This window comes from Quercus lobata, chromosome 7 (assembly GCF_001633185.2).
Source record: "Quercus lobata isolate SW786 chromosome 7, ValleyOak3.0 Primary Assembly, whole genome shotgun sequence".
NCBI classification, from domain to species: Eukaryota; Viridiplantae; Streptophyta; class Magnoliopsida; order Fagales; family Fagaceae; genus Quercus; species Quercus lobata.
In genome coordinates, this window is record NC_044910.1 from 43,596,415 (window position 1) to 43,613,068 (window position 16,654).

The 16,654-nt window shown below is 36.2% G+C and overlaps 2 protein-coding genes across 2 annotated transcripts; one reads left to right on the forward strand and one right to left on the reverse strand.

Moving 5' to 3' along the window:
• Positions 1 to 1,122: 1,122 nt before the first annotated feature.
• LOC115953669 (transcription initiation factor TFIID subunit 8) lies at positions 1,123 to 3,196 on the forward strand. Its single transcript, XM_031071421.1, has one exon. The coding sequence runs from the start codon at positions 1,785 to 1,787 to the stop codon at positions 2,916 to 2,918; it is 1,134 nt and encodes a 377-aa protein (XP_030927281.1). The 5' UTR covers positions 1,123 to 1,784; the 3' UTR covers positions 2,919 to 3,196.
• A 3,656-nt stretch (positions 3,197 to 6,852) lies between these two features.
• On the reverse strand, positions 6,853 to 11,193 carry LOC115954319 (membrane magnesium transporter). The gene is made up of 4 exons (XM_031072242.1): positions 10,922 to 11,193; positions 10,735 to 10,787; positions 10,514 to 10,614; positions 6,853 to 7,281 (listed from the first exon to the last, which is right to left on the reverse strand). The coding sequence occupies exons 1-4, from the start codon at positions 10,992 to 10,994 to the stop codon at positions 7,188 to 7,190; spliced, it is 321 nt and encodes a 106-aa protein (XP_030928102.1). The 5' UTR covers positions 10,995 to 11,193; the 3' UTR covers positions 6,853 to 7,187.
• Positions 11,194 to 16,654: the final 5,461 nt, after the last annotated feature.

Genomic DNA, 16,654 nt, shown 5'->3' on the forward strand with positions numbered 1-16,654 from the left:
GAAGCTGAACCAATGACAACGGAGCATGCAACAAAATTTGTTGGAATAATTTGCTTATCTATAGACTTGTGTATAGAAAGTTAAAAACAACTCTATTTTAACCGAGTTTCAACAAATAAACAATTATAATTGGGTTACAATTCAATAGTAGTGGTATATTATTATGTTATCTACTTAAATTTACGGGTAAGGCTTGAGACACCAATTTTGACACAATTTTGTGCCACAACTTGTCACATGGTGAATTATGATTAGTGAGGGGGTGTCCCCACATGGCCCACTAACACACCATTACCAATCACAATTCATCATATGACAAGTTATGGCACAAAATTGTGTCAAAGTTGATGTCCCAGTATTACTCTCTACACACAAAATTACACAATCATTCATTTAAATTTAATTATAAAACCTATATTGCAACCAAAAATTATACTCCTAAATTTTGCCCTTTCCTCCCTGCCCTAAGGGTCAGGTTCCTCAAAAAAAAAAAAAAAATGCCCTTTCCATTTATATAATATTTAAAAGTTGAAAAGTAACATTTATTATTATTATGCTACTATTAAACTACATTAACGTAGTATTTCGATCCACATCAGTCAATTTGATCCATTTTAGTCTATTTCAATCCACTTTAAACTATTTGTATGAAATATTAAAAATAAATTCCAACAATACATTATATTATTTACAAAATATCTCACCTTATATAATAACTTAATGTAAAATGCTAAAATGTATCATGATTCATTAAAAAAAATTATTAAAAATAATAATAAAATTTATTAAAAAAAAAAAAACTCTTACCAAACTTAAAACACTTTTGGACTCAGCAGGTCACCATCAGTATTTATAGTTGTCAAAAAAAATTGAGGGAGAAAGGCCTAAAGGCAATGAAAAGGCCCACCAACCAAATGCCTGGCTCCCAAGCCAAACACAAGTTCCACAACCACACCACACCAAACCGAGACAGACACATACCATAGGGCCTAGAGCGAGTACAATCTCACAACACACACGTGAGAGTGGGCGTAGTAGACACTTCACGCTCTCTCAGGTCTCAGCCTCTTTCTTATTGGCCAAAACAAAATAAAAAGGGTCTATAAATATAGACACAAATCTCACCCATTTTCGCTCACAATCGATCTTTGCCTCAATTCCAAAAACACACACTTATCTCCTTCCTTTAGATCCCATCTCCTAGGGTCTTACCAGGGTTTATCTTTAAAATCCCACCTTTTTTTTTTTTTCTTTTTTTTTTTTTTCCATTTTTCTTTTTTTGAATTCCTATAATTCCCTCTCTGTCCCTAACGTTCTTCACTTTTTTCCCCCAAAACCCTAATTTCCTCAATTTTCCACTCTCTCTTAGTTCCTAGATCCGAATCTCTGGTCGATTGAGGCTGCGATTCGTTTCTGAAAGTCTCTGATTTACTTGCAAGACCCCGAAAGATTCTTCCTTTCTCACCAATTCTTGTTCTTTTCGTCATTTCCTGATTTTTAGGGTTTCTGGGTCTTGTTTGTTTCCCGAGAAACTTCAGGGAAATTAAAAAGAAAGGGAATTTGGGTTTTTAAAGCTTGGAATTTTCCCACCCAATTTTGAAGGGTGGTTAGTCTGAGTCTGAGCTGAATTTCGAGTTTTCCTCTGTTTTCTTGGGAAATAAGAGATTTGGTTTTGGGGATGAGTGGTAATGAATGTTTGGGGGAATAATTGTTGGTGGTGGAGATTTATGGGGTGAATAATGCGGGGTTGGTGAAAACCCTAAATTGATTATGAGGGTTTGAATATGAGCCATGGAGGTGTAAGAGATACGAGAGGGAATGAACCACCACCACCACCACGACAAGACAAAGAGCGTGATGCGCCGAGAGGAGCTGGAGCTGGAGCCAATGGATATGGGCGAGCGGTTTCGAAGGTTGCGGTGGCGCAGATATGTGAGAGTGTGGGGTTTCAGGGTGTCAAAGATTCTGCTTTGGAAGCTCTCACTGACGTTACCATTCGATACCTCTGTGACTTAGGAAAGACTGGGAGTTACTATGCTAACTTAGCTGGTAGGACAGAATGTAATGTGTTTGATATTGTTAGAGGGTTGGAGGATTTGGAAGCTTCACAAGGTTTTTCGGGTGCTGCTGAGGTTAAGAATTGTCTTGCTGGTTCGGGTACGGTGAGAGGGATTGTTGAGTATGTGGATTCTGTAGAGGAGATTCAGTTTGCTCAGCCATTGCCACGGTTTCCTGTGATTAAAAGTCGGAAATTGATTCCGAGCTTTGTACAAATGGGTGAAACACCGCCTGGCAAGCATATACCGGATTGGTTGCCAGCTTTTCCTGATCCACATACGTATATCCATACACCTGTCTGGAATGAGAGAGTGTCGGATCCACGTGCGGATAAGATTGAGCAAGCACGGCAACGGAGAAAGGCAGAGAGGTCTTTGTTAAGTTTGCAGCAACGGTTGTTGGTCAATGGTTCGGTGGGAACTTCAGCCTCTTGTAGTGATGTAAAGGAAACGGACGGGTTTGAAACAAACCCATTTCTTCAGCCTCCGTTGAAACCAGGGGAGAAAGATGTTTCCCCAGTTGGCGAACCGCGTATGCCTTCAGATGAAACTGGGGGAAGGAACCATATGTCTGTGCTAGAGGCATTTGCTCCTGCCATTGAAGCAGTGAAAGATAGGTTTTCTGATGATGGTGAAGATGGGAACAGGGTTCTTCCTAATGTGAGGCCTGCTGTTCAATTAAAGTTCAGAAGTGGCAAGAAATTTCTAGGTGAATCATTAGATTTGAGCATTCAGAAGAAGGGTATTGAGAGGGCAGCATCTTGGGTTGCCCGGGATGATGAGAGGGATGACAAGAAGAGGAGAGCTGAGTTTATTCTTAGACAATCTACAGAATACCCACAGGAACTCAATCAGTTGTAAACTAGTTAGTTTAGAAGTCGGCATTAGCAGTGGGCTATGGGTGCTCAAAAATTGAGGGCATGCTCTTGTACCGGTATGGATATTGTTAGAATCTAGTTGTGAGTTTCTTATGGTCCACTTGACATTTTTTTTAGAGGCATGTCAATGTATGTTTCTTTGTTACTCTGACATCTGCTTATGATTCTTTGAAAATGATGTTCTTTCTTCGTCTTGCACCATCTCATATTTGTATTGATACACTGAGTTCTAATGTTTGAATTGATATACTGAATTCTCTTCTCCTGGGGTCATGAACTTCCTTCGCTTTGTGATGCAATAATGTGGAACTATATAATAGATTTCACTGATCAATGTATGTAGCATCGCTAGTTATGTTATTGTCATATGGTTTCCCCCCCCCCCCCCCCACCCCCCCAAAAAAAGAAAAAAAAAAAAAGGTGTAGTGCCCCTTTTATAAGGAAACTTTCTTTGGATAAATAATTGATTTGCAGCAAACTTATTCTTTTCTTTACTTTAACAAAGATTTTAGCTTTAGCCATTTTCAACTATTAATCACACAAATAGACCTTTGAGCTGAGCCTCAATGCTGCTGCTTGAGTGGCACTAGTTACCATATAAGACAAGGATGGAAGTACAGTGAAGAGCTAATTGAGTAAGATGGTTTCTAATGTGCACTTAGGACCTATAGATACTAATAAGCATTATTCTGCTCCTTGTTTATTTGTAACTATGTGTTTTCTACTTCAAATGTCAAATTGATTGAATTATAAAAAATTTAGAGCATGAAATGCAATTAAATTATATTTATTTTTTTGGAGGGGTGTCCAGAATAAGAACCCAAAGGCAGAATCCCATTTATTTCATCTCCACTCGCAAGTAGGGGTCAATAAAAAAAAACAGATAGTTTAAGATCCAACTGATCGCCACGCATATGTAGTTACAAATAATCCAGTATAGGAATTTTTTTCCCCATAATTCAGTAGTGACAATGGGGGAGGGGAGATTTGAATCCTAGACATCTCCATTGGAAACATCAGGAGATGCCAGATGAGCTACAAGGCTCGTTGCTCCAATAATAGGAATTAGACCCAAGACAATTGCAAATAAAAAAACTTCATTCATTTCAATTTGTTTGAGAGAGGAAAAGGAGAGGTAATATTTAAGAGTGGGCAATGTAACTACTACATTGCCCCATTGCTTATGATTTTTGATCTATGGTGTTTGGTTGATTTGGTATAGCATGGGTTATGCCTTAGAGTGTTTTGGCTTTGTTGGAGTATTGAACAGGGGGATTTGGTTGGCAGAGTAAGGTGGATGTTTGGGGTGCTATTCCAATATGCCTTATGTAATTTATTTGGAAAGAGTGTAATAATCGCTTATTTGAAGGGATAGAAGGCTCGCCCCCAAATATGAAGATGTTCTTTCTCCACTCTGTATGATTGGATGCTGTCTTAAGTCGTTATTCTTTCTCTGATGTGCTAGAATTTTTGGATTTATGTACTTTCATTTAGTTTTTTAACAGCCCCCATACAATTCCCGTGTAATGTGGTTGTGCTGTACTTTTTTTTTTTTTTTCACTGAATAAAATTTGCCATTTACTGATTTTTTTTTTTTTTTTAATTTTAAGGGTGGGCAAGTGGCCACTCTAAGGGCCATATGAGTTGGCAACGACTAATGTGTCTTTTATCATTTTAATTTTCTGAACACAATTATTTCTAGTTTGTAGTGTTATGCTTAAAATTATATGTCATGAAATAATACCTTGTGGGCTTGCTTGCTGATGTTGCATGCCTTTTGGTCCTTGTGAGATCATCCTAGGCAAAGAAGCACGTGTCCAAGGTATGTCCTGTTTCTTGCTGTCTTCATATTTCTTTGAAGTGAAATTGCTTATTTGTCTAGAATAGAGTTTTTTCCCCCTATTGCATTTTATTATTATATTTATCCTCTTGCCGTCATTCTAGCTAAATGATCTCCTTGCTTTAGGAATTTGTGATGCACTGTGAAAATTTTGGAAATTTATTTAGTAGTATTTGATAAGTTTTCTTGCAACTTCAGTGTTATAAACTTCATTGGAAAAATGACATTAATCGCATTCTAAAAGAAAATCATATTGGTAAATACAGGTTATGACTGGGATTATGTATATGCATCTAGCAACATTATGTGTGGCAGTGTAGTCAAAGGCAAGCCAGGCGCTCACCTAGGCGTCCAGGCAATACAAGGCCTTGGCGCCTTATGGTCGCCTTTCGCCTTTGACTACCTTGATGTGTGGTGCATATGCAAGAAATTTTAATGCAACCACAGCACTCCCTTGCTGAGTGCAAGACTGGAAACTGCCCTCTCTTCATATATATTATGTTATCAGCTATATTGACTGGATTGCAGTCTCTAGCTTCTGAGCTGAGAAGGGAGTTGCTTTTTCCTCAAGTTGATTTTAGACAAGATCTAAGTACTTTAGGCTTCTCAATTGCATGGTTGTTCTTCCACCAAAGCTAAATGCTTGGTTCCCTTTTGTCTGTAATGGGAAATACCCTTTGGACTTTTTTATTTTTTAGAAATAGAGAATCAGGGAGATTTTAATTTTAACACTTCTCAAGGAATGCTGCACATGTAGATTTCACCAAAACTAAACAAAAATAGTGCTGCAGAAAAAGAAAAAAAAAAAAAAGGAAAATAAAAGGGGAGAGAGAGAGGGATGGAAATGGATTTTTGGTGATAATTCAGTACGTCTTTGAATTCCCTTTTCTTCCTCCTATTTGGTTTCTATTGGTAGTGTTTGAAGAAATGTGGCCTCCTCTTGTCTTTACCATTGGTAGTTGACAGTTTTGCTATTTAGCTATCTGCCTGTCCGAAGCCAAATATAGAAAGTTGGCTGCCGTATGAAGAGGAAAAGGACTAATGATTAGTTTTGTTGGATGTTGGCTAGTACTAAAAGCCTAATAGACAGATATGCGTCTACATGCAGGAAAAAGCCATGTGCAACGGTGAATGCCTCCAATTGTCAATACATTGTTTTCATAAAACTAACTTGGATTGCAGATTGGCCAGACTCACACTAGTGATTCTCTTATCAACTCTTTTCCTCATTGGAAATTACTAATGGAAAAAAAAAAAAAAAAAAAAATTTAAGGTGCAAAGGTGACGGAGAACCTAGGGTACTCCATCACCTAAGTTTTGCCTTCATTTATTTGGCATTTAGGTAAATTGCCCCCCTAGCAGAACCACATTGCACAATCAGCAATTTCAACGCCATCCCCTGCTTCTTTACAATAACTGCTCTCTGCCAGACCCCAGGAAAATATAGCAACAGAACGTGAAACATGACATCCACTGAGTTTGGCCTTGCTAAGCAGCAATTTTAAGAGACCTTTAAATAAGTAATTACTTGATTACCAAGCAGGGCCTGGCTAAGACCATTGCTGGTAACACGAGGAAACAAGAGTGATTAAAATTTCAGTGCAGCATCAATAAGATAACTCTTTGGGAAAGGATCCCCTCTAACTCAATCATCAAATTCCCTCCCATTTTTGGTTGAACGACGAACATGGGGCTCTTATTTGATCTTTAAAGATCAATGTCATATACTCGTGTCTTATGTCTAAATAAAAATTGGAGGATTGATCTAACTCTTTTACCATTCCTTGATGTTTTCTCAGTACAACGGTACAACCAAAAGCGGCGTTACAAGATTGTTGTGCAGCTTGTTACCAAGTCTTAGTTGGATGTGCAAACGAGTATATTGGTATCTTTTCAGGAAAATATGGATGTTTCGACCTCAACCAAATGCTATGTATAACCGACTGGAAAACTAATTTTGATGATTTTTGTCCACTCATGTTAACTAAGATGGACATAAAGTCATAAACCTAGAAAATCCAGTAAACACCAGCATTTTTCATTTCAGAGTGCATCTCAAAATCTTCCCATGAAAAAGTGGAAAAAGTAAGATTTGAGTTGTCTATTTGCCAACGTTCATTCATTGTCCACAAGCCGGCCTAGCTGTCATGGGTAATGCTAACAAACCTCATTTAGATTATCAATAAATACATTAAAAATTTCGAAGTTTAAATTGCTAGACCAAGGTAGCCAATGGAGACAAGAAATTCTTGTAATTAGTTTAAAAATGATGATACACTAACATCATCTAAATAGCAAAAACACAGAGAACAGCATAGTGATAGGCCACATGCCACCATTTTTCTTTTTCCAAGTTCTAAAGAGACTGGAAAATGATTTCTCATGAAGGGAGTCCATTTACTTCATAGAAACTCAATGTTTCAGCTTCACATCCATTTCCAAAGGAAAGACTTTGCCCCGATGGTTGAAAATCATGAAGTCTGAATTGGCTGGTAAAGAAACTATCCTGCATCCAAAATACACAAATTTTGATGTCAATGATCCAGATAATAATCCTAAAGTCAATATTACAAGGTCAGGCACATTAGCCATCATTCAACACTTTTAAAAATAATAATAATTCGATAGTTGGGAAAAGGGAGATTTGAACCCTAGATATCTCTTAGAAAGTGCCTATTGAGCTACAAAGCTATTGGCATCATCAAAACTTCTGACTCAAAGTATATCCACAGTGACAGGGGAAAGCAACTGAGCAGTTCTCTACTGAAACAACTTTCTTTAGAATGATGTATTAATAGATTCAGTAAAAAAAGGGTAGCCAGAATTTGCTGGTGTATCTTAGCCCCCTCATGCACATGCAAGCTCTCATTTTCTAGAACAATTAATATCTGACTTTGGAGGAAATTAAATAAAAAGGACGTACAGCAGAGCTAAATTCAGAAGTGATAGAGAAAACAGTGAAGTTAATGTGGAGTCAGATAAAACTTCTAGGGTCTATCTGTCCAAGCAGAACACCCAGTGATATGTTTCCAATTTAGCATTTATAATTTAAAATCAAATGATACAAGGTCAATGGGCCCATGTTGTCTTGTTACTACTTACTATTGTGTGTTAACTATGCATCATGTGTGAGGTTAAGATGTGCATTTACTACACTATTAGATCAGTGGGTAGAGGAGCTACTATGGTCATGCCTAGGTAGTATAGTCACACTGATCGGGCCCCCCACCCTTTTTTAGCACCAACAAAAAAAAAAAAAAAAAAAAAAAAAAAAAAAAAACAACCATAGAACAGCATGGAAATAACTGACTAACCTGTTTCATCCTCACAATGCAAAAAACTTCATGGTTTAGTTTTTCAACTTTATTAAGTATGAATTAGAAACTGTGTCATGGAACCCAAAAAAAATCCATGGGAAATTACTCTTTTTTCAATCGCTAGGGACCTTTATTTGAAAATCTCCTATAGTAGCTATGTGGACAATAAATTGAATCATGAACCCCACCTCAAGAATCTACACATTCAATCTTCACAAGTCGCAACCAACATATTTTATTAAAAGAAAGGAGAGCTCGAAACAGCGGGCTTCCTTAGAGCGTTACAAAACAAAAGATACAAAGTAACTCTTTAACCATGCAAGAAATAGCATGAGTGTTTACATCAGTCTCGTTGATGAAAAGAGCTAAAAAAATTCATAGAAATAGGTACTTCAACTGGGAAATTTAATGTGTAAAATGAACAAGATTTACTGTGAACTAACTCAATTTATGCAAGGATCTGGATTACTTACTATACTTGTTAAGCAGAATGAGTTTGGGGGGAAAGTGATCTTGGATTTAGACATGTATAAGCACAATGCATTTCTCAGTATTGGTCAATGGTACTCCATCAGGTTTCTTTAGTAGTTCCAGAGATTTGAGGCAAGGCGTTCCCTTTTTACCTTTGCTTTTCATTCATGTAATGGAAATTCTAAGTAGAATGCTAGTGAGAACTGTGGAGGGTGGTTACCCATCAAGATTTATAATGAGAAATGATTTTGCTACTGGCTTGTTTTCATATGGATTTTGCAGATGACACCATACTGTTTTGTAAAGCAAACATAGAACATCTTTATCTCATACGTATGTGCTTCCACATGATTTTTGGTTTGAAACTGAAATTGGGTAAGAGTGAGATACTTCAAATTGGGGAAGTTGAATTATTAGAAGACATGGCAGAAGTTATGTGCTGTAAAAGCTAGGAATCATAGACACTTTATTTAGGGTTCCGTACCCATGTCATACCGGTCTCATACCGGTCATGTCATGTTATAATTTTTTCAGAAATTGCTCGTGCACCCATACCCTACCTGTACCAATACCGTGTCATTGCTTCTTAGTGTAAAAGTGATAGTCTTCCAATAAATTATCTAGGTATTTCTCAGGGATCATCCTTTAAGGCAAGATCTGTTTAGAATCCTATTATTTTTAATTATTTTTTTGATTGGTAAGTTACACATACACCCAATGGGTCTTGAACCCATAACCTCACCCTCCACCTAGAACTTAGGGGAGGAGGTGCCAGTTGAGCTATGGCTTATTGGCAGTATAGAATCCTATTATTGAGAAGATGAGAAAAGGCTAACAGGATGGAGGGAGTTTTATCTATGGTGTTGATGAAAAATCCATCGTGTAGAATGGAATACAATTTATTCATCAATAACAAAATAGTGGGTTGGGGCTGAGGAAATTGGACACTTTCAATCAAGTATTATTGGGGAAATAGCTTTGGTGAATTGGGCAAGAAGTCGTGTATTTGTGGAGACAGGTTACTGCTTTGAAATATGGATAGGAGTGGGGAGAATGGCCCACGAAGGGGGTCTGGAGTACCCATGGCTGTGGCTTATGGAGAAGTAGACAGGATGGGAGAGATTCATGGATTGTCTGCACTTTAAGGCAGGGAAGGGAAACTGTGATGTTTTGGCATGATAAATGGTATGAAGATCAATCTTTGAAGGAGATGTACATGTACCCAAAATTGAGATGCCTCAATTAACTCTTATCTTCAGCATCAAAATGAAGGAACTATGCGCAGATGGAATGTTCAGTTCGTTAGAGATTTCAACGATTAGGAATTAGAGTAAGTTGATTTGTCTTGGATATGTTGTAATCTAATATCCCTAGGAGAGACATCCTTGATTGTTTGATGTGGAAAATGAATACTGGACAACAGCATGCACCTCATTGGATCAATTTGCAAGAGGCATGGGGCTGATACTTTGCCTCTAAGAAGACAATTCAACATGGCTATTATTTTTATTGGCAGTTACCAGCGGGTCTAGAACCCAAGGCTTCACTCTCCAGCCTCCACCCTATCTTAGAGGGGAACGAGGTGCAATTTGATGTACAGCTGATCAGCCTTAGAAGACTATTGAACGCTGATTAGTGATTACTGATGCATCCAGTTCTAAGCTTATATAAAAGTGTCAATATCACAAAATGATCATGTAAGTAGCTCCTTATATGGCAACATCAGACACCCATATTACCAGATTGAATGAAACTTGATCCTTTTCAATTTTAACATTTACCACAGCTTTTGTCAGGCATAAGATTAATGCTACAGACATTGCCTAATACTCAACTACTCTAATGTCAGTGGTCTCAGGATTCAATCTAACTGTGAATAATAAAACCTTCCATCAAAATTAAACAAAATCTCTTAAATTTTAATGAAGAACACACAGAGAGAAACCATACCTATTCTCTTCAGAATAGGGTTGAATCGAAAGAAACTTCCCCGGCACGGTCAGAGCTGCCCAGATACAGAACACTAACCCTAAAAGCAACTCAGCCACAACCTGTACTCCCAATAAACACCCCCAGATTCATATCAAAACACCACAAACACACCAAAATAAATCAAACCCAGAATTCAATATTGAAAGAAAAAGCACAATTGTAATCATTATTGTACTCACATTCATTGGAGGTCCTGAAAACTCTTCCTCCATAATCTTCAACAAACCCCTATCTGCAACCAAAAATCAAATCTTTCAGCAAAGCAAAGCAAAATATTCAATACCCAGAAAACTAAACCTCAAATTCATGAATTTCAGATGCATAAAACAACTATATATGTATGTATGAGTGTGTGGTGGGTCTAACACTGAATGGTTGAATAAGCGGCATGGAAGAGAATTAGGACCCCAAACACGCCAACTGCGAAGCCTAAAGCCATTTTCAACTGAGACCCTTTTCCGATCTCCGGCAGGAGATAGCTCCGGGATCGGTTCCGACGAAGGTTGCACGGATCGCTTACCGTAGACCTTCGGAGAAAGCAAAGCACTCGAAGCCAAAGTTCGTCTGTGCAAAACACACTCTCTTCCTTTGTCTCACTTGGAGCTTCTTTGTTTTTGTCCTACTACACCACGAAATCTAACCCAACGATGTCGTTTGGTTTCACTTTTAGTACCTGGCCAATGGGCAATGGGTAATCTTCCTTGCATTACAAATAAGAGAAAAATAAAAATTCGAGAAAAAAAAAAAGAGAAAAAAAAAAGTTCAATAATATATAAATCTTTGAATTTATTATTTGATAATAAAAGAAAAAATAGAGATCATAAAGGTTTATTATTCGTAATAACAATTATTTATCAATTTCTAATATTTTCAAATTTATAGATGCAAATGTTGTCACTGTGATTTACCTAACAAAATAGAAAAATTTGCTAATGATCTTTAAGTTAAATGACATATTTTGTGCGCATTTTCAAGATAATTTTTAGGTTCAAATCTCCTCCTCCACTTACATTGTATATATATATATATATATATATATATAAAAAAAAAAAAAAAACCTATCAAAAAAATTAGAATGAAATATAACATTCCTTGTTGGCATTTGGAATTGAAAGTTTGAATTTTTTTATGAAAAAAAAAAGTTGATACAACTTAAATACAATTCTAAGAAATTCAAAACATTTCAATGATTGAAATTTCCAACATTTAAAAATTCACCCCTAAAAATATATCATTGTCGGATTAAGTAAGAGTTGCGCACGATATTAAATAATTTTAAAAATTTTTAGAAGTGTTTCAAGAAAGAAGGTGTTAGGGTACTTTTTTTACACCTAACTTTATTTGAGTACCACCTATTTATACAACTGATAAGTTATTGGGTTTTCCCAAACGTTTTTTGGCTCTATTATTATGTTAATTACAAATATTTCGTATCTCATTATCTAAATTGGGTCATGATATAAACTATCACAAAAAGACCAAAAATCTCCTATTTTATCCAAATTTATTATCATTATTTAGCTAAGTCCAAAACCGGCCCTATGAACCCAATATACATATCCTATTCTATTTAAAGTCCAAGAATACTTATGCTTGGCAATATTTGAAAAGCCCATAATTCAAATCCATGGCAAAAAAATCTTATCAATGGAATTCAAATCCATAATCAAATTAAAACCCGTAGTTTAAACCCATGGCAATTTATTTATCCAAAACTCAATTCACATTGGCAATATCAAAACCCAATTCTCATTGGTAATATCAAAACTCAATTCTCATTGGCAATATCAAAAGCCCAACTTACGTTGGCACTATTAAAAGTCCAAGCTAACTATTAGGATTAATGCCATTAAATCCTATTGTATGATACTATGTATGACTTAATGTTGTAATTAATAAAGTTGTTTTATTATTATATAAAATAATGATAATATGAATATTTGGACATTATCATATAGTCCATGAGATACATAATATGTGATTTATGTGAAAGGTCATAGAAAATATAAATCACAAGTTCTTTGTAAATTTAGAATTATAGTTCATAGTCGGTGATGAAATTGGACATTTCATCTGCGAAGACTATAACATATCAACTAAAATGATTTATCTTAATCATGGAAATGAAAACTTCTAGTTGGTATGTGTTGATGCCAATTTTTGCAAATCCAAATCCAAAAGCCCATGAGGAAGAAAGCCCAATGAAAAAGCAAGGCCCAAAAGCCTACCAAGAAGACTGAAGAGCAAGAAAGGTCCAAAGAAATAAGTACAAGTGAAAACAATCTACAGCAAAACACAAATCTGTCGCAAAATACAAATCTGCCGCAGAATACAGATCTACCGCATAATACAGTTCCCTGGCAGAATGGCTTCGGCAGACAAAGACAAATTGGGCCCAAGACCCTTTTGATCCAATCAATATTATCTGGCCCACAAAGACCCAAATTCTTTTGTATAAAAGGATATGTGTGAAAACTGATATGAAGAAGCACAATGAAAAGAAACAAGGAACGACAGGAAGTGTCAGCAGCAGGAATCACGTGAAGGAAAGAAAAGCCAAACCAAAGGAAAATGACAAACGTAGCAGGAAACGCGTGAAGAAATAAGACAAAACACGCAGCAGACCAAAACAAAGCTAATCTACTACGGTAGAAACAACGTGAGAGACAAACACAGAAGACAGTGGAACAAGCACAGAAGGGCCGGGGCACCACCAACCTGTACCCAGCCAATACAAGGGAGGTGGGCCCACGGTCAAGGGGATTCAGAGGGCGTGGTTTGGTGGTGGGGGGAAAAGGGAGTCTATATTTGGTTTCCTGCCGTGACTTCTTTTGGGGAATATATCTTGCTAGGATAATATCTTATCCAAAAGAAGTAATAAATGGTTAGGACCATCTGATGCATGCCATAGAGCTAGGTAGTGAGGTAGAGGTATATAGCAGGAACAAACAAAAGGGAATTTTGTCGTGAAATGGGTAGTGGTGCAACAGACATGAACTGAACAATGGTAGTGGTCTGGGCAACCAATGGGTGAGTGGGTAATCTTGAAAGGATGCCCACAACAAACCAAAAACAGTTGGTGAAGCCCTAGGAGTAAAAGGGAGAAATCTCATTGAATCAGTTGGCTATAAAAGAAAGGTAACCAGGCAGAAAAAAGGGAGGAGGAAAAACAGAGGAAGAAAAGGAAAAACAGGGGAAGAGAGAAAAACATCGAAAGAAAGAGACCCAATAGAGGGAAGCACTTAAGGGTGGAAAACCCATGGTAAGAGAGTAGTAAGCGCCCAGAGAGAGGTACCCAGGAAAAGGAAAGACCAAAAAGGGGGAACAACCCACGACAGAAGAGTGATAAGAAACTAAGAGTAAAGAAAGAACGTAGAGAAAGAAAGAAAGTGGTAAAACAAAGAGATAAAATACGACAGGAATAGAGGCATGCATCAATAGACCATCTTTTCCCTCCCTCTTAGCAAACTCACTCTTTGATGTCCTCAAAAGTAATAGCTAGTAGTCATTTAGGCCTATTCTCCAAAATGCACAACTTTGAGGGCAAAAGCTTATGACAAGGTTGTTCAAGTTGGGGTTTGGGTTCTTTCTTGGTTTACTTATCCTATGGGAATATTCAATACTTGATTTTGATTGCAAATATATTTGATTTCTCTCATTATAAATTATATCTGCTGTATTTAGTCATCCTGCCGTAGCACCTTTTTTATCACGTTTGCTACATCAATTGTCCTGCTGTGGTATCTTTACTTTTTGTACTAGTTATTCTACTATAGCACATTTTCATTATATGTACCGTGTTAGCTATTATACTAGCTAAACCTTTTCTACAGAAGCTTTCTTCTTTATTTGTTATTACGTGTTTCACTGTTGATACAAACTAATCATTATCCTGTCATAAGTTTATATATACATATATTTTGTTTCTCATGTTCTGCAAAATATATTTTATGTATATGTGACTACGTATAAGTATATATACTCATATATATGTATGTATATATTTGAGAATATGCTAACCCATTTAAACTAACATTTGTTTGATGGGTATTTTTTTTGGACTTTAGATTTGTTTATGTGCAGGAAGTAGAAAAGTATTTCTGTAGTAAAAACAAAGAGTAGTCATTCACATGGCAAAAGGTTTTACTGCACAGCAGAAGGCTTTAAAGCACAGCAGACAGCTTTAAAGCACAGCAGACAGCTTTATTGCACAGCAGAAGGCTTTACAGCAGAAAACTTTACTGCACAAAAAACAACTTCAATGCACAGCAGGAAGCTTAATTGCACAACAGAAAGTTTTGCTACATAGCAAAAAAGTCAGTCCTGCGGCAGAAATTGAAGAAAAGTTCATTTTGCGGCAGAAACTGGAGAAAAGTTACTTCTGCGGCAAAAACAGAGGATAAGCACCACGTTCTGCCCGCCGTAAGTATGCTCCTGGCAGACGAGACATAGTTTGCGCACAAGTTGGACCAAATTGAGTTGCAGTTGGATCAGTCTCAACTCCCTTACTCAGAATACTTAGGACCAATACCGCAGGAGGCAGCCCAGCCCACTTTAACCATAAAAAGGCCCACCATAGTATGTTGATATGTTTCAAGAGTTAAGACATATTGAACTAGACCGCTGTGAGATTTATTATTCTCCTAACAACTATCAAATGAATAATAAATTTTAAGACTTCTATTTGCATGAACTCTTAATCCTGAGAGAATAATAGACCTGATCATGAGGTGTAAGTTGCTTTGATATATCAAAAGTGAGATCTAAAGTCACGAACAAAACCTCAGTATGTTCGACAACCACATTTAGTGTTGATGGAACATATATTCTCAAGATGGAATTCAGAATCTCTTAACAGAAATATAAAATATTCACTTGAGATAAGTTTAATGGATTTGGTTATTTAGAGTGTTAAGTCTAACTACTTTAGTAAGAAGTTACTAAAGTATATATTTATAAAATTGGATTTCATAAATATATGATGAATAACTTAAATGATTAAACTAGGAACTCAAGGATTAAGATGTAGTAATCTTCAAAGTGGCAGTCTACATTCATGACTTTGTATTACTACGAATATTTTATGAATGAGTTGCATGTATAATAAAGTCTTGGGATATAATTTATTAATAAGGTCTAGAGTGCAATTATATTTATATAGTGGTATTAAATATAATTAATAGTAACTTTGAACTTATCAAGAGTTGACAGAAAAGCCCAAGGTCCATTGGAGCTAGTGTCTTATTGGTCCCTTTTGATCCCACTCCAAGTCACACACTAAAGCCCAATTGGAAAGGTCCAATAGGCTAGCCCAATTAGATAATCAGTTAGTTATAAAGGGAGAAACATACAGAATTTTATTTTAAGAGAGACACCATTGTGAAATGGTGTGTATGTGTGAGTGAAGCCACTCGATTATTCTCTCTTGGAAACTGATTAAGAGATCATACTTCTTAGGTATAAAGTGGAATTGGAGTGAAGATTAAAAGTGTTCCCAAGTTCTTCTAATCTTTTGTTTTGAATTTCACCACACCAAGGTACGCTATCTTGTTCTTAAATTCTAAAATTTACATAATGCATGTTATCAATCATAAATGAAATAGATTCATATTTGTTACTTTTGCTGTGTGTTTTGTATGAGATACAAAACCAGATTTTCCAACACTAACTAATTGACACTATTTTATCGAAAGTCCAAGGTTATTAATACTTGGCAAAATACTATATCATAATTATTTCACTTAAAAGTCCAATAATGAACAATACTTTAGATTTAAACCTATTACTATAATATTACAAGCTCATAGAATTTATGAATTATCTACTCTCAAAACCCATGTCAATCATCTTATAAAAGCCCATGGAAAGATATAATTATTAGACTCATGACATTTATTTATTTCATATTATAAACTCTTGTTCACTATCTATCTTACATTATAACATTCATAATATTTATTACCAAAACTCATGGTAATTATTCATCCTACATGTTCATTATGATTATCTACAAATAAACTCATGAGAACGTCACATTATTTCATTATAGTGGTTGTTACAATATTTATTTAAAACACATGGTAAATATTATTCTCAAGA